This window comes from Anthonomus grandis, chromosome 17 (genome assembly GCF_022605725.1).
Source record: "Anthonomus grandis grandis chromosome 17, icAntGran1.3, whole genome shotgun sequence".
In the NCBI taxonomy this organism is placed as follows: Eukaryota; Metazoa; Arthropoda; class Insecta; order Coleoptera; family Curculionidae; genus Anthonomus; species Anthonomus grandis.
The window spans coordinates 16,941,395-16,964,794 of NC_065562.1; the positions used below are offsets into that span (position 1 = coordinate 16,941,395).

At 31.7% G+C, this 23,400-nt stretch overlaps 1 protein-coding gene and 3 non-coding genes across 4 annotated transcripts in view; 2 read left to right on the forward strand and 2 right to left on the reverse strand.

The window, feature by feature from the left end:
* The window catches only part of LOC126746434 (uncharacterized), a 74,304-nt gene extending 51,141 nt beyond the window's left edge, over positions 1-23,163 (forward strand). The window contains exons 9-19 of the mRNA XM_050454686.1: positions 3,678-3,821; positions 3,880-4,121; positions 4,180-4,440; positions 7,662-7,835; positions 7,894-8,082; positions 8,445-8,679; positions 15,434-15,552; positions 15,622-15,767; positions 18,716-18,863; positions 22,142-22,363; positions 22,430-23,163. Coding sequence (XP_050310643.1) covers positions 3,678-3,821; positions 3,880-4,121; positions 4,180-4,440; positions 7,662-7,835; positions 7,894-8,082; positions 8,445-8,679; positions 15,434-15,552; positions 15,622-15,767; positions 18,716-18,863; positions 22,142-22,363; positions 22,430-22,556 — 2,007 coding nt within the window. The 3' untranslated portion in view covers positions 22,557-23,163. The remainder of the gene's footprint in view (positions 1-3,677; positions 3,822-3,879; positions 4,122-4,179; positions 4,441-7,661; positions 7,836-7,893; positions 8,083-8,444; positions 8,680-15,433; positions 15,553-15,621; positions 15,768-18,715; positions 18,864-22,141; positions 22,364-22,429) is intronic.
* Trnaq-uug (transfer RNA glutamine (anticodon UUG)) lies at positions 12,365-12,436 on the forward strand. Its single transcript has one exon. It is a non-coding gene; the product is annotated as a tRNA-Gln (tRNA).
* Positions 15,267-15,338, reverse strand: Trnaq-uug (transfer RNA glutamine (anticodon UUG)). Its single transcript has one exon. It is a non-coding gene; the product is annotated as a tRNA-Gln (tRNA).
* Trnaq-uug (transfer RNA glutamine (anticodon UUG)) lies at positions 18,530-18,601 on the reverse strand. Its single transcript has one exon. It is a non-coding gene; the product is annotated as a tRNA-Gln (tRNA).
* Positions 23,164-23,400: the final 237 nt, after the last annotated feature.

Sequence of the window (23,400 nt, forward strand, 5' to 3'; positions counted from 1 at the left end):
GAAAATGTGGAAAAGACAAAAAAATAGCGTATTTTTTAAAGGTGTATCACAAGTTCTATCAGACTGTTTTAATTTTTTATTATAAAAGTGAAGTTTTTTTTTTTTGAAAATAGAGCTTTAGTTAAATATACAATTTTGCGCTGATTAAAATGAGCCTAAACACGATATATTTATCTTCTTTGCTTGCTGAGATATTCAAATTTTAATGTTAAAAATCCGGCTTGAAGGACCAATAATGTGCACGAAGTTTTTTATAAATATCTCAGTAAATACAAAAAAAATCGAAAATTTGCTAGAGACAAAAGTGACGTATTTTTTAAAGGTCTATCATATGGTTTTTGTTTTTTCTTAAAAAGTTACTTTTTAATTTTAATATAATTTTTTTATTTAAATAAACCCTAAAATTGAATAAGTTTCGCGCTGATTAAAATGAGCCCAAACATGATATGTCTATCTTCTTTTATTGGCGAGATATTTGACTTTAAATCTTAAAATTCCGGCTCGAAGGACCAATTGTGTGAATAAAATATTTCGTAAATATCTCAGTTAAAATCAAAAATTTCGAAAATTTGCAAAAGACTAAGGTGGCGTATTTTTAAAAAATCTATTAAACGGACTTAATTTCATTCTTAAAAAGTAACTTTTTAATTTAGTAATAAGCTTTACTTATAAACAGACCTTAAAATTGAATAGACATTTTTGCGCTAATTAAAATAAACCCAAACATGACATGTCTATCTCCTTTGCTTGCTGAAATATTTGATTTTTAATGAAACAAATCCGGCTCAAAGGACCAATTATGTACACGAAGTTTTTCTTAAAAATCTACGTAAATATAAAAAATTTTGAAAATTTACAAGAAACAAAAGTGTCATAATTTTTAAAGCTTTATCACATGGTTTCAATTTTTTGTCAAAAAAATAAGTTTTTTATTTAATTATAGACTTTTATTTAAACAGACCTGAAAATTAAATAGAAAATGTTGCGCTGATTAAAATGAGCCTAAGCATGATAGGTCTATCTCATTTTACTGCTGAGATATTTGGTTTTTTGTGTAAAAAATCCGGCTTAAAGGACCAATTATGTGCTCAAAGTTTTTCGTAAATATCTCAGTTAATATCAGAGATTTCGGAAATTTACAAGAGAAAAAAGTGACGTATTTTTTAAAGGTCTATCACACAGTTTTTATTTTTTCTTAAAAAAGTAACTTTTTAATTTAATCATCAACTTTTATTGAAATAAACCTAAAATTAAATAGAGAATTTCGCGCTGATTAAAATAACCCCAAACACGATATGTCTATCTCCTTTTATAGTCAGGATATTTGATTTTAAATGTAAAAATCCGGCTCGAAGGACCAATTATGTGCACAACATTTTTCGTAAATATGTCAGTTAATATCAAAAATATTGAAAATGTGCAAAAGACAAAAAAAAAAACGTATTTTTTAAAGGTGTATCACAAGTTCTATCAGACTGTTTTAATTTTTTATTATAAAAGTAAAGTTTTTTTTTTTTTGAAAATAGAGCTTTAGTTAAATAGAGAATTTTGCGCTGATTAAAATGAGCCTAAACACGATATATTTATCTTCTTTGCTTGCTGAGATATTCAAATTTTAATGTTAAAAATCCGGCTTAAAGGACCAATAATGTGCACGAAGTTTTTTATAAATATCTCAGTAAATACAAAAAAAATCGAAAATTTGCTAGAGACAAAAGTGACGTATTTTTTAAAGGTCTATCATATGGTTTTTGTTTTTTCTTAAAAAGTTACTTTTTAATTTTAATATAAATTTTTTATTTAAATAAACCCTAAAATTGAATAATAAGTTTCGCGCTGATTAAAATGAGCCCAAACATGATATGTCTATCTTCTTTTATTGGCGAGATATTTGACTTTAAATCTTAAAATTCCGGCTCGAAGGACCAATTGTGTGAATAAAATATTTCGTAAATATCTCAGTTAAAATCGAAAATTTGCAAAAGACTAAGGTGGCGTATTTTTAAAAAATCTATCAAACGGATTTAATTTTATTCTTTAAAAGTAACTTTTTAATTTAGTAATAAGCTTTTCTTATAAATAGACCTTAAAATTGAATAGACATTTTTGCGCTGATTAAAATAAACCCAAACATGACATGTCTATCTCCTTTGCTTGCTAAAATATTTGATTTTTAATGAAACAAATCCGGCTCAAAGGACCAATTATGTACACGAAACTTTTCCTAAAAATCTACGTAAATATAAAAAAATTTGAAAATTTACAAATAACAAAAGTGTCATAATTTTTAAAGCTTTATCACATGGTTTCAATTTTTTGTCAAAAAAATAAGTTTTTTATTTAATTATAAACATTTATTTAAACAGACCTGACAATTGAATAGAAAATTTTGCGCTGATTAAAATGAGCCTAAGCATGATAGGTCTATCTCATTTTATTGCTGAGATATTTGGTTTTTTGTGTAAAAAATCCGGCTTGAAGGACCAATTATGTGCTCAAAGTTTTTCGTAAATATCTCAGTTAATATCAGAGATTTCGGAAATTTACAAGAGAAAAAAGTGACGTATTTTTTAAAGGTCTATCACACTGTTTTTATTTTTTTCGTAAAAAAGTAACTTTTTAATTTAATCATCAACTTTTATTGAAATAGACCTTAAAATTAAATAGAGAATTTCGCGCTGATTAAAATAACCCCAAACACGATATGTCTATCTCCTTTTAGAGTCAGGATATTTGATTTTAAATGTAAAAATCCGGCTCGAAGGACCCATTATGTGCACGAAGTTTTTCTTAAATATCTCCTTAAATATCAAAAATTTTAAAAAATCACAAAATACAAAAATAATTTATTTTAAAAAAACCCATTAGCTGACATTAATTTATTACAAAAATCCGGCTCGAAGGACTATGTTGTGTTTCAGTTTTTCGCAAATATCTCCGTAAATATCAAAAATTTCAAAAAATCGCAAGAGACAAAAATGACTCATTTAAAAAAAACCTTTAAGCTGACGGCAATTTTTTTTCAAAAATCCGGCTCGAAGGACCATGTTGTGTTTCAGTTTTTCGCAAATATCAAAAATCTCGAAAAATCATAAGAGACAAAAATTACTCATTTTAGAAAACCCTATAAACTGACATCAATTTTTTTACAAAAATCCGACTCAAAGGACCAATTTCGTTTCGGTTTTTTGCAAATATCTCCGTAAATATCAAAAATTTCAAGAAATCTCACGAGACAAAAACGACTCATTTTAAAAAAACCTATAAACTAACATCAATTTTTATACAAAAATCTGGCTCGAAGGACCAATTATGGTAAAACTTCTTGACCAAGCAATTAGGACTAATTCAACTATTACCCACGAAAACCGGAAATCAGCAATTGGGACGAAAAAAAAAAAGAAAATGAGAAAACCCGTCCGGCTCCTCGTCGTCGCTCGAGGGGGGCAAAAACATTCGCTTTCACGAGGGTGGAGGGTGCTCGAAACCCGTCTGGCGTGAACGATTTACATTAAACGACACTTACCGTCAACCTTATAAATTGCCGTACTCGCCTTTTTTGTGTTTTTCGGAATTTTACCAAAAAAAAAAACGAAAAATCCATAAATTACGAATTTTCGAGCCCCTTTTAGGCCCTCACTAAGGGAGATTCAATTTGATATATTTTTTTTTTGTAGGTCAAGTTCGTTGACCAACAAACCCCCTCGTACGTAAAACAGAAGAGGAGCTGCGAGTTTTGGCTACGTGGCACCAATAGGGGCGTTCTGGAGAGTCCTATACACTCTTTGCCCGCCAACACTACTTGTCTCTATCACTTGCAAGTAATTCTCTATTTGCATCAATGTTTTTCTCTTTGTTTTCAAGTGAAACTTCTTGTAGGGCATGGACCCGTTTGCCTCGACCTCCCCGGCCCCGTTTCGCCCCATGAACCCCCGCTATCCAGACTGGAGATCGGTGGGGATGATCACCCCCCCGCCCCGCTACAGGGTGTGGCTATCAATAGTGAAATTCCACGCGGGGAACTCTTGGGATCCAGAAACTCCCGACAGGATGTGCAGGAGTTATTTGAACGTGTGGGATGGCCAACTGTGGCAGCCTAGTAACTGTGAGGGCCTATTTTGGTATGCAGTAAAACTCCTAAAGTTTCCGTATTAGGAAAAATTGAGAGGTGGTTTTCAGTGGTACAAAGGAGAAGTACAATCTGGACAACTACTCCGCGAACACCATAACGAAAACTATTACCACCCCGTCGGCCAAAGGGGGTAAAAACGTGACGCTTTTGGGGAGGTTTTGTAGGGAGCACGTGCCGAGGAGTTGCGAACAGTTTTTACTGGGAAACTCCTCGAGGTTTCCACGACCTTGTAGTATGACGGAGAGTTACTTGACCAGCGGGGATACGTTGACTTTGGAGTTGAAGTTGGCCGACTCCACCGCTTTAAAGTAAGTGAAACTCTTAAGTCAAATAGAGGTAAGTTAAACATGTGCCCGAAAACTTTGAAGTTTCAAAGGAGTTTAACCCTTTGATGCGAATTCTTGTCGCGCAAGTAAGAGTGGTTTTGAGGGTACAGTGGGAGGAAATCTGGATATACTGACCTGTTTTGCTGGAAATGTGTGGGGAATTTAAGGGTTTTTATTTCTGTAATCGATGCTCTTTTTTTATGTGAACTGAAGGGTGTTTTACATATTTTTGGGTAAAATGAACTGAAAAGGAGTTATTGGTGGTTTTGGTTTTTGGCCTTCGTTTTCAAAAAAAAAAACGCGTTTTATTTTTTTACTGAAAAATTATAGATCTTGCAAAAATATGGTTTAGATAAAAGTTGCTTAAAATAATAAGGAGGTTGCTCTAAAAAAGAAATTTTGATTCTATTTCTCATACTGTGGGAGAAAATCGTAAAAAACAACTCAAATCAAAAACAGGTAATTTTCTCAAAATGTACAGGAAATTATAATTTTTTTATTTTTACAAAAGATGCATTTATCCAATACACAACGAAAAGTACTTTACATATTTTTTCGAAAAACCAACACCAAAGAAGCTATTGGCATTTTTTGGTTTTTGGCCAAAACGCTGAGAATTTTGGAAATTTTTAAAAATTAGCCAAATCAAAATTTTTTTGATTTCTATATGGTTAGCATAAAGAAACGATAAAAAAAGTGTCATGCCAAAAGTCTCTATTTTGGACAGGAGCGCCAGAATAATGCAATTTGAAGAAATGGATTTTTGATGGGGTTACAAACATAAAATTAAAAAAAAAATCACTTTTTATTTTTTTACTAAGAAACTGTAAATCTTACAAAAATATAGCTTTTATAAAAGTTATTTGGATTAATAAGGACTAGCCTTTAAAAAAGAAACTTTGATGTTATTTCCCATACAGTGGGAGAAAATCATGGAAAACCTATAATCAAAAACATACAATTTTCTCGAAAACTATTGGTCATTTTTTTCTTTTAATTTTTGCAATAGATGCATTTTGTAAATATACAACGAAAAGTGTCTTACATATTTTTTCCAAAAACGAACACAAAAGCAGTTATTGCCATTTTTTGATTTTTGGCCAAAACTGGCTTGAAATTTTGGATTTTTAAAAAAAATAGATAAATCTTTTTTTTTTATTTCTATATATTCAGCATTTAAAGCCGATAAAAAAAGTATTATGCCAGAAGTCTCTATTTTCGACAGGAGAGCGAGAAAAATGCAATTTTAAAAAATTAATATTTGTCCAGAATTTGAAGGGTTAGAGCCATGGAATTTAAAAATAAATCACTTTTTATTTTTTTATTAAAAAACTATAAGTCCTGCAAAGATATCGCTTTTATAAAAGTTGTTTAAAATAATAAGGACTATCACGTGCAAAAAAAATTTTGATATTATTTTCCATACAGTGGGAGAAAATAATGGAAAACCTATAATCAAAAACATACAATTTTCTCAAAAACTATTGATTATTTTTTTATTTTAATTTTTGCAATAGACGCATTTTTTAAATATACAACAAAAAGTGTTTTACATATTTTTTCCAAAAACAAACACAAAAGCGGTTATTGGCATTTTTTGATTTTTGGCCAAAACTGGCTTGAAATTTTGGATTTTTAAAAAAATTAGATAAATCAAAATTTTTTTATTTCTATATATTCAGCATAAAAAGGCGATAAAAAAAGTATTATGCCAAAAGTCTCTATTTTGTAGAGGAGAGTCAGAAAAATGCAATTTTAAAAAATTAATATTTGTCCAGAATTTGAAGGGTTAGAATAAATCACTTTTTATTTTTTTACTAAAAAACTATAAGTGTTGCAAAGATATTGCTTTTATAAAAGTTGTTTAAAATAATAAGGACTATCATGTGCAAAAAAAATTTTAATTTTATTTTCCATACAGTGGGAGAAAATCATGGAAAACCTCATATCAAAAACATACAATTTTCTCGAAAACTATTGGTCATTTTTTTCTTTTAATTTTTGCAAAAGATTTTTTTTAATATACAACAAAAAGTGTCTTACATATTTTTTCTAAAAATCAACACAAAATGAGTTATTGGCATTTTTTGGTTTTTGGCCAAAACTGGCAGGAATTTTGGAAATTTTTAAAAATTGACCAAATTAGAAAAACAATTCTCTCATATATAAAATACAATAAAGAAATCGTTATGCCAAAAGTCTCGATTTTGCATAGGAGAGCCAGAAAAATTTAATTTAATAAAAATGAATTTTGCCCAGAATTTGAAGGGTTGCAACCACGAAACTTTCAAAAATAAACACTTTTTAATTTTTTACTAAAAAACTATTTGACTTACAACAATATGTCTTTTATAAAAGTTGTTTGGAATAATAAGGGCCATCTTATGCAAGAAAAATTTTAACCTTATTTTCCATAGAGTGGGACAAAATCATCGAAAACCTATAATTAAAAACAGGTAATTTTCTCAAAATTCACTAGAATTTTCTCATATTTTATTTTTGCAATGGATGCATTTTTCGAATGTAAAGCGAAAAGTGTATTACATATTTCTTCCAAAAACGAACACAAAAGGAGTTATTGGCATTTTTTTTTGTTTTTGGCCAAAACTAGTTAGAAAATTTGTAAATAAAAAAAAATTGTTTTTTTATTTTATTGGTCAAAATTAATTTTCTATAATTTTTTCAAATAAATTTAAATTCAATTTAGGCCATAAAAACATGAAAATTTAAATTAAAAAGACACGAAAAAAAAATTTACTTTTGGCCAGAATTTGAAGGGGTAAAACTTTCAAAAAAAGTCACTTTTTATTTTTTTACTAAAAAACTATAAATTTTGCAAAAATATGTTTTTTATAAAGATGTCTTAAATAATTAGGACTATGCTTTGAAATAGAGGTTTTGATTATATGTTCCATACAGTGGGAGAAAATCATGAAAAACCTTTAACGAAAAACGTACAATTTTCTCAAAAACTATTGGAAATTTCATAAAAATTATTTTGCAGTAGATCCTTTTTATAAAGACAAACTAAAAAGCATTTTACAATTTTTTTTGAAAAACCAACAGGAAAGGACTTACAGGACATTTCATTGGCCCATAGTAAACCTTTGTGAAAAACTAATTTACATTCACTTCCACATCGTTTCCTTGACTAATTTAAGACTTAATTAGTAAAACAACTTACTAAAGAATATTCCCTTTAGACCAGTGAGCTTTAAAGCACTCTACGAATTCGTGGATCTCCACTTGGACGGTGAGCCCTACGGCGAGGGGCCTTGCTCCAGGAAATTCTCGGCCCTCAGCAACGAGTCTCAGCAAAAATTCCGCTCCCCGAGCGACATTTTCCTATACGGTCGCGGAGGTTCTAAGAACATCAGGTAAGGAACTTCCCTGGAACATATGACGTTGCTTCTTATGCCTCCACCTCAATTCCAGTTGCATATATCGTTTCGAGGGTCAAAAGGGCGAAAAAATCAAAATTACCCTGACCGATGTGCTGATAAAACACCGACGATGTACCACCAGCAGGAACCCGGAAACCGAGAGGCTCGAATGTGACGGGGATATCGGCGCGACCTTGAGGTTCTTCGAAGTGCCTTGGATCGATGTGCCTGGGGTGCCCAGGTGAGTTTTTTTTTAATTACAACAATAATAATGATTTCTAAACTGATTTTTGCTATAAGTGACGTAATACCCAATGAAATAGGTAACTCATTAATAATAACGATTGAAAGAAGTCGTCCATATTCTCAAAGAGACCCTAATATAAATAAATCAAAGGAGAACAACACAAAAGTCTCGGTCTCAAAAAAATTCTTTAATTTGTCAGAGTGGTGACACGTGTTTCGCTCCTAAGAGCATCATCAGACCTAAAAAATAACGTAAACAAAACCAAATAAAATTACAAAAAGACCTTAAAGTAAGTTGTTTTAAGTAAGTTGTATTTTTATAGTGAACAATAGGACATTTTTATCTTTTTCTTCCAGAGACTGCCTTTGTGGATTAAACAAGGACAAACTGCTGCCGTTTACTTACGTCTCCTCCTCCAACGTGGTGGAACTGAGGTTCGACGTCACCAACATGAACGCCTCCGATGATTTTAATTCCTTGTACTTCGAGGGCGTGTGGAAGTACATTAGGACCCCCACGTGTGATCTTAACCTGAGAAAATCCGGACCTAATGGGGAGTTGGTTTTCAGTTTTCCTCCCGAGGGATCAGAGGTAAGAACTCTTTGCATAATTCATATATTCTAGATCTACTGTATTAAAAAAGGTAGTGGATAAAGACCCTTTGCATAAACATGTTGCAAGTACTGGATTTGCCTAAGAACAGATGTGAGTTTAATCTATTGGCTCCAGAAAGCTGAAAAGAGAATTTCGTTAATAATTTTACTATTTCAATCGTTTAAAGGCAAATTGTGTCTAGGCATTGTTGCTGACAGAAAAGTGTGAAAAATTCAATTTATTTATTACTATTATTGTCTGAAAATTAATAAGCAAGGAAGTAGGTCTTGTCACGGCAACCTCTTATCCAGAGTAAATAAAAACACTTAAAAGTTGTAATAATTTCTAAGAGTACACTGAACAACAATTTTAATTACTCCAGACGAAAGGCACGCCCTAAGGGATTAATTAATTTAATATTGGCCTGTAAACGGTTTTTCACTGTAATAAATCTTCGCAGATCTGAACGTATTTTTTGACACTGAACGTACCAAAAAATTACTTCAATAAATTCAATATTGCATGAGATGCTTGGAAAAGTTCACCTAAACTGTTTGGAATTCAAGTGACTATTCCAGGCAGTTGAAGCTACTTCCAACCAATGCCCTGGAAGAAATAGACGCTTTCAAGTACCTGGAAAAGCCGGAAAATTACTCCCGATAGTCTCAACTTCCTAGGCGAATTAAAAAATTACTTAAGTTAAGTAAAAATTGCATCAAGTGCCTGGAAAAATTGACTTTAAATGCTTGGAACTCAAGTGACTATTCCAGGCAGTTGAAACTAATTCCAAGAACTTCTCGAAAAGAAGTTGACACTTACAACTGCCTGGAAGTAGCAAAAAATGACTCTCATTAGTCTCAACTTCCTGGACGTATCAAAAAATGATTTTAGTGAAATCAAAATTGCATGAGATGCTTGGAAAAGTTCACCTAAACTGTTTGGAATTCAAGTGACTATTCCAGGCAGTTGAAACTACTTTCAACCAAGTTATTGGAAACAATTGACGCTATCAACTGCCTGGAAGTAGCAAAAAATGACTCTCAATATTCTCAACTGCCTGGACGTATCAAAAAATTACTTTAGTGAAGTCAAAATTACATTAGATGCTTGAAAAAATTGACTTTAATTGCTTGGAACTCAAGTGACTATTCCAGGCAGTTGAAACTACATTCAAACAACTCCCTGAAAGAAATGGATGCTTTCAATAGCCTGGAAGTGTAGGAGAATGGCTCCAGATAGTCACAAGTGCCTGTTTGTTTCAAAAAATTAATTCAATTAAGTCAAAATTGCATGAGATGCTTGGAAAAGTTCACCTTAACTACTTGGAGTTCAAGTGACTATTCCAGGCAGTTGAAACTAGTTCCAAGAACTTCCCTAAAAGAAATTGACACTTACAACTGCCTGGAAGTAGCAAAAAATGACTCTCAATAGTCTCAACTGCATGGACGTATCAAAAAATGACTTTAGTGAAATCAGAATTGCATTAGATGCTTGGAAATCTTGCCTTTAATTGCTTGAAACTCAAGTGACTATTCCAGGCAGTTGAAAAACTACTTTGAAACATTTTCCTGGAAACAATTGACGCTTCCAGATGCCTGGAAGTAGCAAAAAATGACTCTCAATAGTCTCAACTGCCTGGACGTATCAAAAAATTACTTTAGTGAAATCAGAATTGCATCAAATGCTTGGAAATCTTGCCTTTAATTGCTTGAAACTCAAGTGACTATTCCAGGCAGTTGAAACTACTTCCAAGCAAGTTCCTGGAAGAAATTGACGCTTTCAACTACCTGGAAGTTCTGGAAAATGACTCTCAATAGTCTCAACTGCCTGGACGTATCAAAAAATTACTTTAGTGAAATCAAAATTGCATCAGATGCTTGGAAAAATTGACTTTAATTGCTTGGAACTCAAGTGACTATTCCAGGTAATTGAAACAACTTCCTGGAAGAAATTGACGCTTCCAGATGCCTGGAAGTGCAGGAAAATGACTCTCAATAGTCTCAACTGCATGGACGTATCAAAAACTGACTTTATTGAAATCAAAATTGCATCAGATGCTTGGAAAAATTGACTTTAATTGCTTGGAACTCAAGTGACTATTCCAGGCAATTGAAACTACTTCCAAGCATTTTTCCGGAAAAAAATTGACGCTTCCAACTGCTTGGAAGTTTCGGAAGATGATTCTTAATAGTCTCAACTGCCTAAAGGTATCAAAAAATTACTTTAGTGAAATCAAAATTGCATTAGATGCTTGGAAAAATTGACTTTAGCTGGTTGGAACTCAAGTGACTATTCCAGGCAGTTGAAACAAGTTTCAAGAAATTCTATGGAAGAAGTTGACACTTACAACTGCTTGGAAGTTCTGAAAAATGACTATCAATAGTCTCAACTGCCTGTACGATTCAAAAACTGACTTTAATTAAGTCAAATTTGCATCAGATGCTTGGAAAAGTTCACCTTAACTATTTAGAACTCAAGTGACTATTCCAGGCAGTTGAAACATGTTTCAAGATATTTTCTGGAAGAAATTGACGCTTTCAACTGCCTGGAAGTTCCAGAAAATGACTCTCAATAGTGTCAACTGCCTGGACGTTTCAAAAAATTAATTCATATAAGTCAAAGTTGCATCAGATGTTTGGAAAAATAGACTTTAGCTAGTTGGAACTCAAGTGACTATTTTAGGCAGTTGAAACAAGTTTCAAGAAATTCTCTGGAAGAAGTTGACACTTACAACTGCCTGGAAGAGCCGGACAATTACTCCCGATAGTCTGAGCATCCTGGAGATATCAAAAAACGACTTCAATTAGTCGCAAAAACTACCTAAACTACCTGGAAGTGCTGGAAAATGACTCTGAATATTCCCAACTGTCTGTACGATTCAAAAACTGACTTTAATTAAGTCAAATTTGCATCAGATGCTTGGAAAAGTTCACCTTAACTATTTAGAACTCAAGTGACTATTCCAGGCAGTTGAAACAAGTTTCAAGAAATTCTCTGGAGGATGTTGACGCTTTCAACTGCCTGGAAGTTTCAGAAAATGACTCTCAATAGTCTCAACTGCCTGGACGTATCAAAAAATGACTTTAGTGAAATCAAAAATGCATCAGATGCTTGGAAAAATTAACTTTAATTGCTTGGAACTCAAATGACTATTCCAGGCAGTTGAAAAACTACTTTGAAACAACTTACTGGAAAAAATTGACGCTTCCAGATGCCTGGAAGTGCAGGAAAATGACTCTCAATAGTCTCAACTGCCTGGACGTATCAAAAAATGGCTTTAGTAAAATCAAAATTGCATCAGATGCTTGGCAAAATTGACTTTAATTGCTTGGAACTCAAGTGACTATTCCAGGCAGTTGAAACTACTTTCAAACAACTGCCTGAAAGAAATTGACGCTTTCAACTGCCTGGAAGTTCTGAAAAATGACTCTCAATAGCCTGTACTTTTCAAAAACTGACTTTAATTAAGGCAAAATTGCATCAAATGTTTGGAAAAGTTCACCTTAACTATTTGGAACTCAAGTGACTATTCCAGGCAGTTGAAACTATTCTCAAGCAATTATCTGGAAGAAATGTGGATTATGGTTTAAAGCAGGAGTGAAGACATAATAAATGCGTTCATATTTGAGACTTACTCGTTGTTTATCTCAATTGTCATTATTATGCATGTTTTTTTCGATATGGTTCCATGGTGTAATGGTTAGCACTCTGGACTTTGAATCCAGCGATCCGAGTTCAAATCTCGGTGGAACCTTATTTATTTATTTTTTTTAATTGTTTTGACTGTTTTCTTAAATGATTTTCAATTTTTTTTTTTAATATTTACTTGCTAAGAAAATGCAATAAATTTTGCGAGTCTAATTGTTGTAACGTCGATGGTTTATTTCGAAATTTAATTAGGTTTACTCTGTCGATGGTCTAACGTCAAGATTGGCATTTTTTCTTTGAAAAATGCCTGTTTCTAAAATATTTTTGATTTTTTTTAATTAAAAAAAAAATATATTTTTAAGGAATAAAAATTAGAACGTCGATGATTTAGTGAGAACGCCATTGACAGTCAAAGAAAGATAGCGTATTATTAAACAACTACATGGTTTTTAAGTTATTTATGAAAATTATTTACAGTTTAGAACGTCGATGGTTAAATGAGAAATTTAATAAAATTTCCTCCAACGACGTTCTAACACCAAGACTACGATATAAAAAATATAATTTTTCTCAAATTACATTATTTTTAATAAAATTAATTACAATCTAGAACGTCGACGGTTTCATTACAAATTTAATAAAATTTTGTTTATCGACGTTCTAACATCAAGATTATGATCTTAAAAAAATTGATGTTTTTAAATATTACACAATATAATACAATTTAGAACGTCGATGGTTCAATGAAAAATTCAATAAAATTTCCTCCGTCGACGTTCTAACATTATGATTCTGATTACAAAAAATTAATTTCTTTAGTTCCATGATTTTTAATTAAAATTACAATTTAGAACGTCGATGGTTTAGTGCAAAATTTAATACAATTTTCTTCATCGACATTCGAACCTTCAGATAGTTATTAAAAAAAGAATTTTTTTCTAAATTGAATTGTAATCAGAATGCCTTATGATTTAGAACGTCGATGATTCAATAAAATTTCCTCCATCGATTTTCTAACACATAGAATATGATTTAAATAAAATGAATTTTAAGAATAAAAATTAATTACAATTTAGAACGACGTTAGTGAGAAATTCAGTAAAATTTTCTCCATCGACGTTCTAACAGCAAGATAGATATACATATTTTTAATAAAAATTAATTACGATTTAGAACGTCGATGGTTCAATGAGAAATTCAATAAAATTTCTTCCATCGACGTTCTAACATCAAGATATTGTTTTAAAAAAATCCATCATTTGGATTGAAAATTAACTACATTTTAAAACTTTGATGATTTAGTGACAAATTAAATAACATTTTCTTCATCGACGTTCCAACGTCGAGATTGTGATTAAAAAATTTTTTTTTTAATTCCGTGATTTTTATTAAAAATTAATTGCATTTAAAAAAAGTCGATAAATTAGTGAGAGGTTCAATAAAATTTTCCCCATCGACGTTCTAACATCAGGATTGTGATTTTAAAAGTTTTTTCATTTAATTCCATTATTTAAAAAAAAAACTAATTTCCATTTGAAACATTGATGATTTAGTAATAAATGACAAGCAAAATTGTATCCATCGATGTTCTAACATTAAGATAATGATAAAAAAAACATAATACTTGTTTTAACTAGATTATTATTATTGGTAAAATTAATTACAGCTTAGAACGTCGATAATTTAGTGAGAAATTTGATCGAAAAGATTGTCTCTATCGACGTTTTAACATCTAGATGGAAAGAACATGTTGATTTTTATTTGGTGTTTTTTTTTATAATTTTAAAATGCTATAAATAGGTTCAATTGCCTGGAAGAAATTTCATATTTTCTTCAAAAAAGATTGGAAAATCCTTTAAGGTATTCAAAAATCAATAACTGCCAAACTTTGACTAAGTACTAAAAGTGTTGTTTTCTTGGAACCTTTCCATTTTTTCCAGAAAATTCGAAAAAACGTATGCTTATTCCAGGCTTCCAGACCAGCAACATTATTCCGAGAAAAAGATTCTTGGAAGAGAGCATTAAAATTCCACGTTTCGTCAGTTTCGTCATTAGTTCACCTTTCCTAGCACCCCATTTCGATCATAAGTCCGTCCTCGTTCAACACATTGTCTTATGAAAAATCAGTCAATTTTCTCATGAACAATACATGACTTTTCTTACCTAAATAATGAAATTGCATATATTTTTTATTTGTCTCGGAGAGCTGTTCTTTTATAGCCCTTTGTCCCAATTTTTCCTGGACCGATCCACCCTTTTCCATCAGATTTAACTTCACCATAAAGAAAATAAAAAGGGAAATTTGAATTGCCGCAGGTGAGGGCAATAAAACCGATTTCCATTTTGGAAGCCGTAGGTAGGTCGGTGCTTACGGATTTACTACTTCCTCTGACGCGGGTTTTATTAGGAATTTTAAAATTTACCTTTAAAAAACTATTCTTAGACACGTCGCACCGTTAAACGACTTTCAAGTTAAAGCGAAGGCAATTTATAAACCTTCAGTTGGCTTATTTAAGTGATCGATACCCCTGTCAAGGCCCTAAACGGAATTTCAACCCTTTGGGGGGCGTCTTGTGTTGACTTCCGTTCGGATTTTAATTATAGACTGGTAGGATTGAAAAATGACAAACCCTTAGGAAAATTGAAATAAAGGAGGTCACCTTGTAGCAGTTAAATGCAAGATATGAGTATCATTTTGCTATATTACTTATTTTCTAAGAAAACCTGTAAGAAAGACATAATTTAATCGGGCATGATGACCATATATGTTTATCTGAGAATCAGAAGTTAAAATGTAGGTCAGAACGTCGATGGAGACAACCCAACTTCGATTTATCAAAGAACCGTTGACGTACTAATAATGTCACTAATTACGTGATAATTTTTTCGGAAAAATAAAAACAATTCTATAAAAAATAATTTAAATAAAAAGTGAAAGGTTCCACCGAGATTTGAACTCGGATCGCTGGATTCAAAGTCCAGAGTGCTAACCATTACACCATGGAACCTCTGACCGCAATAATCTCCCCCCAATTAAAACTAAAATTAAAAAGTGAAAGTTTCTACGGTACGGCATCTTCAAGGCTCTTTTTTTTAATTATAGATCAACTGCGAGAATAGCCCGAGAGCTTTTGTACCCGGTCCCAACAAGTTCCTCTACGTGAAAATCGGAGGGGTGATTCTCAAACATTCGAGCCGTTGGAGCAACAATAACACCCTCAGGTTTTTGGATTTTTTTCTCAAAAATTTTTCAAAATTTTAATTTTTTTTTGTTTTTTTTTTTTTTGATAGATCAACCTCTTGGACCGGACACACCTGCGACACCCCTAATCGAGTAATTGTCCATACTGCCCTTTACACTGCCCTTATATGCCCGGACCCTTTTATATCTCGCGATAGGATGGTCGAAGTGTTTTCGGAGGGATGGAATATTAAAAGTAAGATTTTTTAACTATTTTTTTTTTTTAATTTTCTATCGGAAATATATATTCTGTCATAGCTTTTTCAGTAAATTACAGTACAGAGTGAGTTATGTGAAAAATTAAGTTTATTTACTAAATATCTCACCCTGTATAATGTTGACAAAAAAGTCCTTTAGAGCTTTCTTAAAGGAAATCAAAAAATAAATATTTTTTTATTCTTAAAGTTTTTGCGTAGAATTAATATTTAACGAGTTATAGGAAAAAGAAAAATTGCATTATCTAACCTCAAATTTTTAATTTCCTTAAAAACTCCTTAAAAAATGATCCTAGCAAAATTTCACAAGAGACAAAATAAGTGTATTTTTTAATTTCCTTTCAAAAAGCTTCTATAAGCTTTTTTAGTAAAATATATACAGGGTGAGTTATGTGAAAAATTAACTTTATTTTTTAAATATCTCACCCTGTATATTCTTGACAAAAAAGTCCTTTGACGCTTTCTTAAAGAAAATTAAAAAGTAAATATTTTTTCATTCTTAAAGTTTTTGCGTAGGATTAATATTTACCGAGTTATAGGAAAAAGAAAAATTGTATGACCTAACCTCAAATTCATAATTTCCTTAATAACTTCTTAAAAAGTGATCCTAGGAACATTTTACAAGAGACAAAATAAGCGTATTTTTTAATTTCCTTTCAAAAAGCTTCTATAAGCTTTTTTAGTAAAATATATACAGGGTGAGTTATGTGAAAAATTAACTTTATTTTTTAAATATCTCACCCTGTATATTTTTGACAAAAAAGTCCTTTAAAGCTTTCTTGAAGGAAATCAAAAAATAAATATTTTTTCATTCTTAAAGTTTTTGCGTAGGATTAATATTTCACGAGTTATAGGAAAAAGAAAAATTGTATGACCTAACCTCAAGTTTTTAATATCCTTAATAACTACTTAAAAAATGATCCTAGGAAAATTTCACAAGAGACAAAATAAGTGTATTTTTTAATTTCCTTTCAGAAAGCTCCTTTAAGCTTTTTCAGTAAAATATATACAGGGTGAGTTATGTGAAAAATTAACTTTATTTTGTAAATATCTCACCCTGTATATTCTTGACAAAAAAGTCCTTTGACGCTTTCTTAAAGAAAATTAAAAAGTAAATATTTTTTCATTCTTAAAGTTTTTGCGTAGGATTAATATTTACCGAGTTATAGGAAAAAGAAAAATTGTATGACCTAACCTCAAATTCATAATTTCCTTAATAACTTCTTAAAAAGTGATCCTAGGAACATTTTACAAGAGACAAAATAAGCGTATTTTTTAATTTCCTTTCAAAAAGCTTCTATAAGCTTTTTTAGTAAAATATATACAGGGTGAGTTATGTGAAAAATTAACTTTATTTTTTAAATATCTCACCCTGTATATTTTTGACAAAAAAGTCCTTTAAAGCTTTCTTGAAGGAAATCAAAAAATAAATATTTTTTCATTCTTAAAGTTTTTGCGTAGGATTAATATTTCACGAGTTATAGGAAAAAGAAAAATTGTATGACCTAACCTCAAGTTTTTAATATCCTTAATAACTACTTAAAAAATGATCCTAGGAAAATTTCACAAGAGACAAAATAATTGTATTTTTTAATTTTCTATCAGAAAGCTCCTATAAGCTTTTTCAGTAAAATATATACAGGGTGAGTTATGTGAAAAATTAACTTTATTTTGTAAATATCTCACCCTGTATATTTTTGACAAAAAAGTCCTTTGAAGCTTTCTTAAAGAAAATTAAAAAGTAAATATTTTTTCATTCTTAAAGTTTTTGCGTAAGATTAATATTTAACGAGTTATAGGAAAAAGAAAAATTGCATGACCTAACCTCAAATTTTTAATTTCCTTAATAACTCCTTAAAAAGTGATCCTAGCAAAATTTCACAAGAGACAAAATAATTGTAATTTTTAATTTTCTATCAGAAAGTTGTGAAGCCTTTTGACTAAACTATACACAGGGTGAGTTTCGTCAAAAATTAAGAAATATTATTAATTAAAAATTAAGACATTTTTACACCAACTCGTTACAAGGCATAAAAATTAATACATATTTTTATTCATAAAAATGAACAAAAAAATATATATTAAGTAAATATATAAAAATAATTAAGTTTGTTGGGCGTGGCACTACAGAAACGAATGTTCCAAGAATATTTCTCGTTTGGAAATGGGTGCAATATAACGAGGAAACTTTAAGAATATTCCTGGAGGTATCAGAATATTTTAATGTTCTTGATGACTTCGGATCTTATATCTGAACATATGAATAATTCCAAGAATATTCTTAGAACAAGATGTGGACAGAGTTTACCCTCGTAAGTGTATCGGGAATATTTCAGGAATATTATAAAAATATTAATTTATTTTAAAGACTCATAGATTTTTCATGAAGGAACGTTCATAGAATAGTTAGAATGTTCTGTATTAAATCCCTAGAATATTCACTCCTCCTGAGGTCAAATTTTTAGTTATTCCCATTTCAAATTAACCGCGAGAAATCTAAATTAATTAATTAAATTTACCGATTTAAATTAAATTAATTATAAAACAACTAAATTTCTAATTAATTAACTAAGATATGGCATTATTTTCATAAAAAAAACACAAATCTGAACATTTGATTAACTTAATAAATTTTTAATTAATTAATCAATTGCTTTATTTTTGCAAAAAAAAATCAAAACTTTTTCAAGAATAAATCCCCACCCTTAAGCTCTGACGCACTAAAACAAAAAATAAAAAGTGAAGGTTCCACCGAGATTTGAACTCGGATCGCTGGATTCAAAGTCCAGAGTGCTAACCATTACACCATGGAACCGATGAAAATCACTTGCGATCGCTCGTTGTATATTTACTAGTAAACTAGTAGGCCTGTAAAATGCAACGTTGCCACTTCTAGACAAAAATTCCTTAGATCTACCTCACGTTTTAGGCAAATCCGAAAATGTGGTGGGCCACTACTCACTGGACAAGGTGGAAATCGACCGTCTAGGCAAAGAACTGCCCCGCACCATCGTTGCCGAATTTTATGGAAAAGACGAGGGTCGATATCCCATAATGTGGCTAGAACTATCTAAAAGGTAAGTCACCTTGTATATAATAAAGAAGGTTATTAAGACGCCTTTAAGACGCGTTGAATTAAATTAATTTTGTTTATTGATACCTACTAAAAAGGTAAAACTGTTCATGGATATTTTATGACGTTTCAATGTTTTTTTTTGTGACTAACCGTCTACGTCTATAAAACCACTTGATCAACATAAACTTACGTCTTAAATACGTCTCTAAGACGCCAAAAACTTCCCTTAAAAGTCAATATGTTCACGTCGGTGTGATAAATTTTAATTTCCATTGTTCCCCTTTTATACAATTGCCCGTCCATTCAATGATGTTTCCGTTGTTTTTTCCCATAAAAAAATTCCCAACGCTGCTCGTCCATTTTAATTTCTCGTGCAATTTATTTCGCAGTCGTGGGGCACAAAGGGCTCGCAGATTCAACGTTTTTGTTTTTTGTTTTTTTTTTTTAAATAAAAATAGGCTCTTTTGTGCCCCTTTTCATTGTAGGAGTAACGTAAAAAAATGCACAAACAAATGTGTTAAAAAGAGAAAAATATAGTCGATGATATTATCTCTCTCTCTAATTGATAGGAAATTTAATTCTAAATAAAAATTGTCTTATAGTGTATGTCTCTAAAATCAAAAATATACACGCTATTGACGTATTTAAAGTAGAGAGGGAAAATTACAATAAAGAATTACAAATTTTATTTAAATCGGGCAAATAACATTAAAGTAAAAAAATAAATAAAATAGTCTCACATAATAATTAGAAACCCCTGTGTTGTAATTTTTGTCTAGCAAAATGCCATGCATCCGTCCACTGTGCGTGCATGAAATCACGGTAAATTCTAAGACGTCAAAACTTTGCCTAATTATCACGTCTAAAAGAACACGATTTGGTAAGAGATATGCATTAAATCGGATTGTCCAGGGTATCCTGAATTTTTTCCATACAAATTCCTGAAAGTTCTGAGCTATTTTAAGCGTTTAATTAATGAAATTAGGAAGCAAGTCAGAGCCGATTCATCCACTTTGACGCCATATTGTCAAAACCGTCGTAAAAGACGCCATTAAAACTGCGCATAGACGTCAAAATCGGCCATTTTCAGACGACGTTTTAGGGTATAAAAAAAGCGTTTTACCTTCTGATACCTACATGTAAAAAAAGTAGAAGGCCTCAGAAAGAGATTAAGATCAGTTCCAGCTCGATTCCATGTGATTTTAGTAGTTAAATTTCGGTTATAAAGATGACTGTTTTTGACTTTTTTGGTCAGGTATCCGTTGCCTAGGAAACGCTGGCCATAGGCTGCTTGGGGCAAAGCCAGTGGGCTGATTTGTAGTTTTTTGGGAAAAAATCAGTTTTATAGGGTACTTGTAAAAATGGGAAAAAACTGAAATTTTAGCGTGTTATTGTAAAATGAATGACGCATCCGTTCAATTGGTTTTGGTTCATCTATGACGTATAGGGGGCGCACAATTAATTTCCAAAGTGAAAAAATATTCAAAAAAACATAACCTAAAAACTGTTTTACTTGCAAGAACGGTTAATATGGGAAAATATTCTCCTCATTTACCAGAAAAAAAGTTATAGCCAATTTTACCAAAAAAAAGTCTCTCAAAAAATCGTAAGGGGTGCCCATGGGAAAATGTTCATAATTTTGGTTTTTATTTTTTTTCTGAAAAACTATTAGTTGAAGAAAAAAATTATTAAAACAAAACTTGCTTGGAATTTCAATGCGCATCAGATGCAATGAAAAACCAATTTTTTAATTTAATAGTTTTTCAGAAAATTGGGAAAAACCTCCTAACAGTTTTTCCTCATTTTCCCGAAAATTATTGGGAATATGTACTATTTTCTTTTAGCATTGGAATCCTTATAAAAAATAGAACAAATCGTATAGAATAACATTTAGTCGTAAACCTCAAAATAAACAAGTTATGGAGGATTTTTGAAAAATTGGAAAAAATTTTCGATGAAAAATTTTCAAATTTGTTTTTTTTGAGAAAATGATTTTTTTTTCCTATAAATTTCTAAATTGCATGAAAACCTTTAAAAAAGTCTCATAAAAGTTTTTTGAAAAATGTACCAGACAAAAGTTATACCCATATTTATCCAACAAAAGCCTCGCAAAAAATCTTAAGGGATACCCATGGGACAAAGTTCATAATTACGATTTTTATTTTTTTTCTGGAAAAATATTTGATAAGGAGAAAAACTGTTAAAACAAAAGCTGTTTGGAATGTCAATGCGCATCAGATGCAACAGAAAAATAGTTTTTAACTCTATTAATATTCCAGAAAATTAAGAAAAACCTCTTAACACTTTTTCCTCATTTTCTCAAAAACTACGGGGAATATGGAAAATTTTCTTTCAGCATTAGAATCCTTATTAAAAATAGAACAAATTATAAAGAATACCGTTTAGCAGTAAATCTAAAAATAAAAGAGTTATGGACGATTTTTAAAAAATAAATATAAACTAACAGGCCTCAACGACTCCAAATTTCAGCAGCCACTTGGATATGGTTTAGTTACTCCATTACTCCATATAACTCCAATTACCTGGACGAAAAATTACATTTCCTGTCAAGTCTGGATATACCCCAGGACTCCAAGGCCAAATATCCGAGGTATACCGAGTTTTTCAAAGCATTTAATGCGATTTTTTACTTTATTTCAGACATTTAAAAACTTTCGAACTCATTTTGTATGCCTTCCAGGTTTTCAAACTGGAAGGCGTAGCAGTCTCTCAAATATTAGGACAATATATAAACAGTTTATAAATAAATATTCCTACGGGGGATATAGGTCGCTTCGATATATAGTTACCGTAAAACCGTCAGAGTGGCCTGGAATATTAAAAATCTCTTAACCTTTCGACATTAAAAAAATACTTGCCGCATGCTGACAATAACCAAAAACTATACAGTTCAAGCTCACATAAACTCTAATCGCCCCGTTAAATTTCATAAAATTCAAACAACAGTTGCGACCTGTATCGAGTCCCATGTACAAAAATCGAACAAAAAAATAAGTCTGACTTCTGAGGCGTCGTTGTCCTATAAAAAAAAAACTAATAAAAATTTATAAATAGCAAAATGGTTGCGCCATATTTCTAGATTATAAGAAGGTAAACATCGTTTCCCTATCATAATTAGGACCAAAGTTATAAGCACCTTGGGTTCGATAGGTCCCGATTTTCGGCAATAAGAAATCCCAAAAGGAAGACACACTATGCTTGCTATATTAAATAGCCTGTTTTGCGGCTCCTCTAAAGGCATTTTTTTAAATTTTTCAGAAGAGATATACCCCCGAACGGTCTCGGAATCTTCATGATCAAACCCGACCACTGCCAGTACAGGTGTCCCGAACTGGACGCCTGCATCAACTCGTCCGTGTGGTGTGACGGTTTCGAGGACTGTCCATCCGGCATAGACGAGGCGCTCACTCACTGCTCCGTTTTGCTACAACTACCGCCGATTTATCTATTTTTCGGGTCGCTTTTTTTAATTATCGTTTGGTAAGTATTACTCCCCTGCCCCCCCCCCCCCCCTAAAGCATCATAAGTAAACATGATTTTTTCCAGCATAGCCTTCGTGTTTCTCTTGTGGAAAACGTGCAGAAGAAGACCCCGTTCGATCTTACAGACCCGTCTGCAGAGCTTATCCTCCGACACTGCCATAATCGAGGAGAAGGGCGTGATTTGCAGCTGACACAGCGACAATTCTGTGCGCTACGTGGAAATCGACCGGGTGACCACCGTGTGACGCTTTTACTGCGTCACGCGGTGGCTCCTGTAGGCGCTCAGAATTTTTTATCACGTTACTCGAGTGAATTGATGAGATCAGAATGACGGGTTTTTAGATAACAGAAGTATTCGTAGAAGCTCACCTTGCTGAGTTAATGAGAAAGCAGTGGTTTGTTACTGAGTGATCATGGTAGCTTAGAAGGGGCGTAGCGAAGGTGTCAAACATGGGGGAGCGATTTGAATGAAATATATGGTAGAATAAAAACAACATTGAGCAATGAATATATAACATATTTGAGTTACAAAACCGACCATTACTCAACGATTGCACGCAGGTCAATTTCATCTACTTTATCCTTTGCAGATTAAAGCAGGACATTAAAGGGCATTAATGAATTGACCCTCATTGTTGTCTGCAAATTATTTAGAACTAATTTCTGTTTGCTAACAAGGCTTTTACAGCAAACCAACGTCACCTTGAACACTACTTTGGAAATATTTCCAAAATTTGTACATTGATCGCATAATTCCAGTAGATCATAACTCAGCTAGCAGGTATTCTAGTGCTGAAAATGTAGGATCAAATTATTTAATTGATTCAACCGTTTCTATACTCGAATATAGGCATCAACATCTAAAGTCTCTTTAAGAATGTCTTCGATGCAACTATTAAAAACTTGCAGCACAGCAAATTGGAAGTGGTTTCTGGATGTTCATCCTATTTTCTTGGTTCTGTCTCTTTCTGGACTGATCTCTAATTGTTTTGCAAATACAACTGAGCTACTGATCAATGCATTGGTTTCAATGTC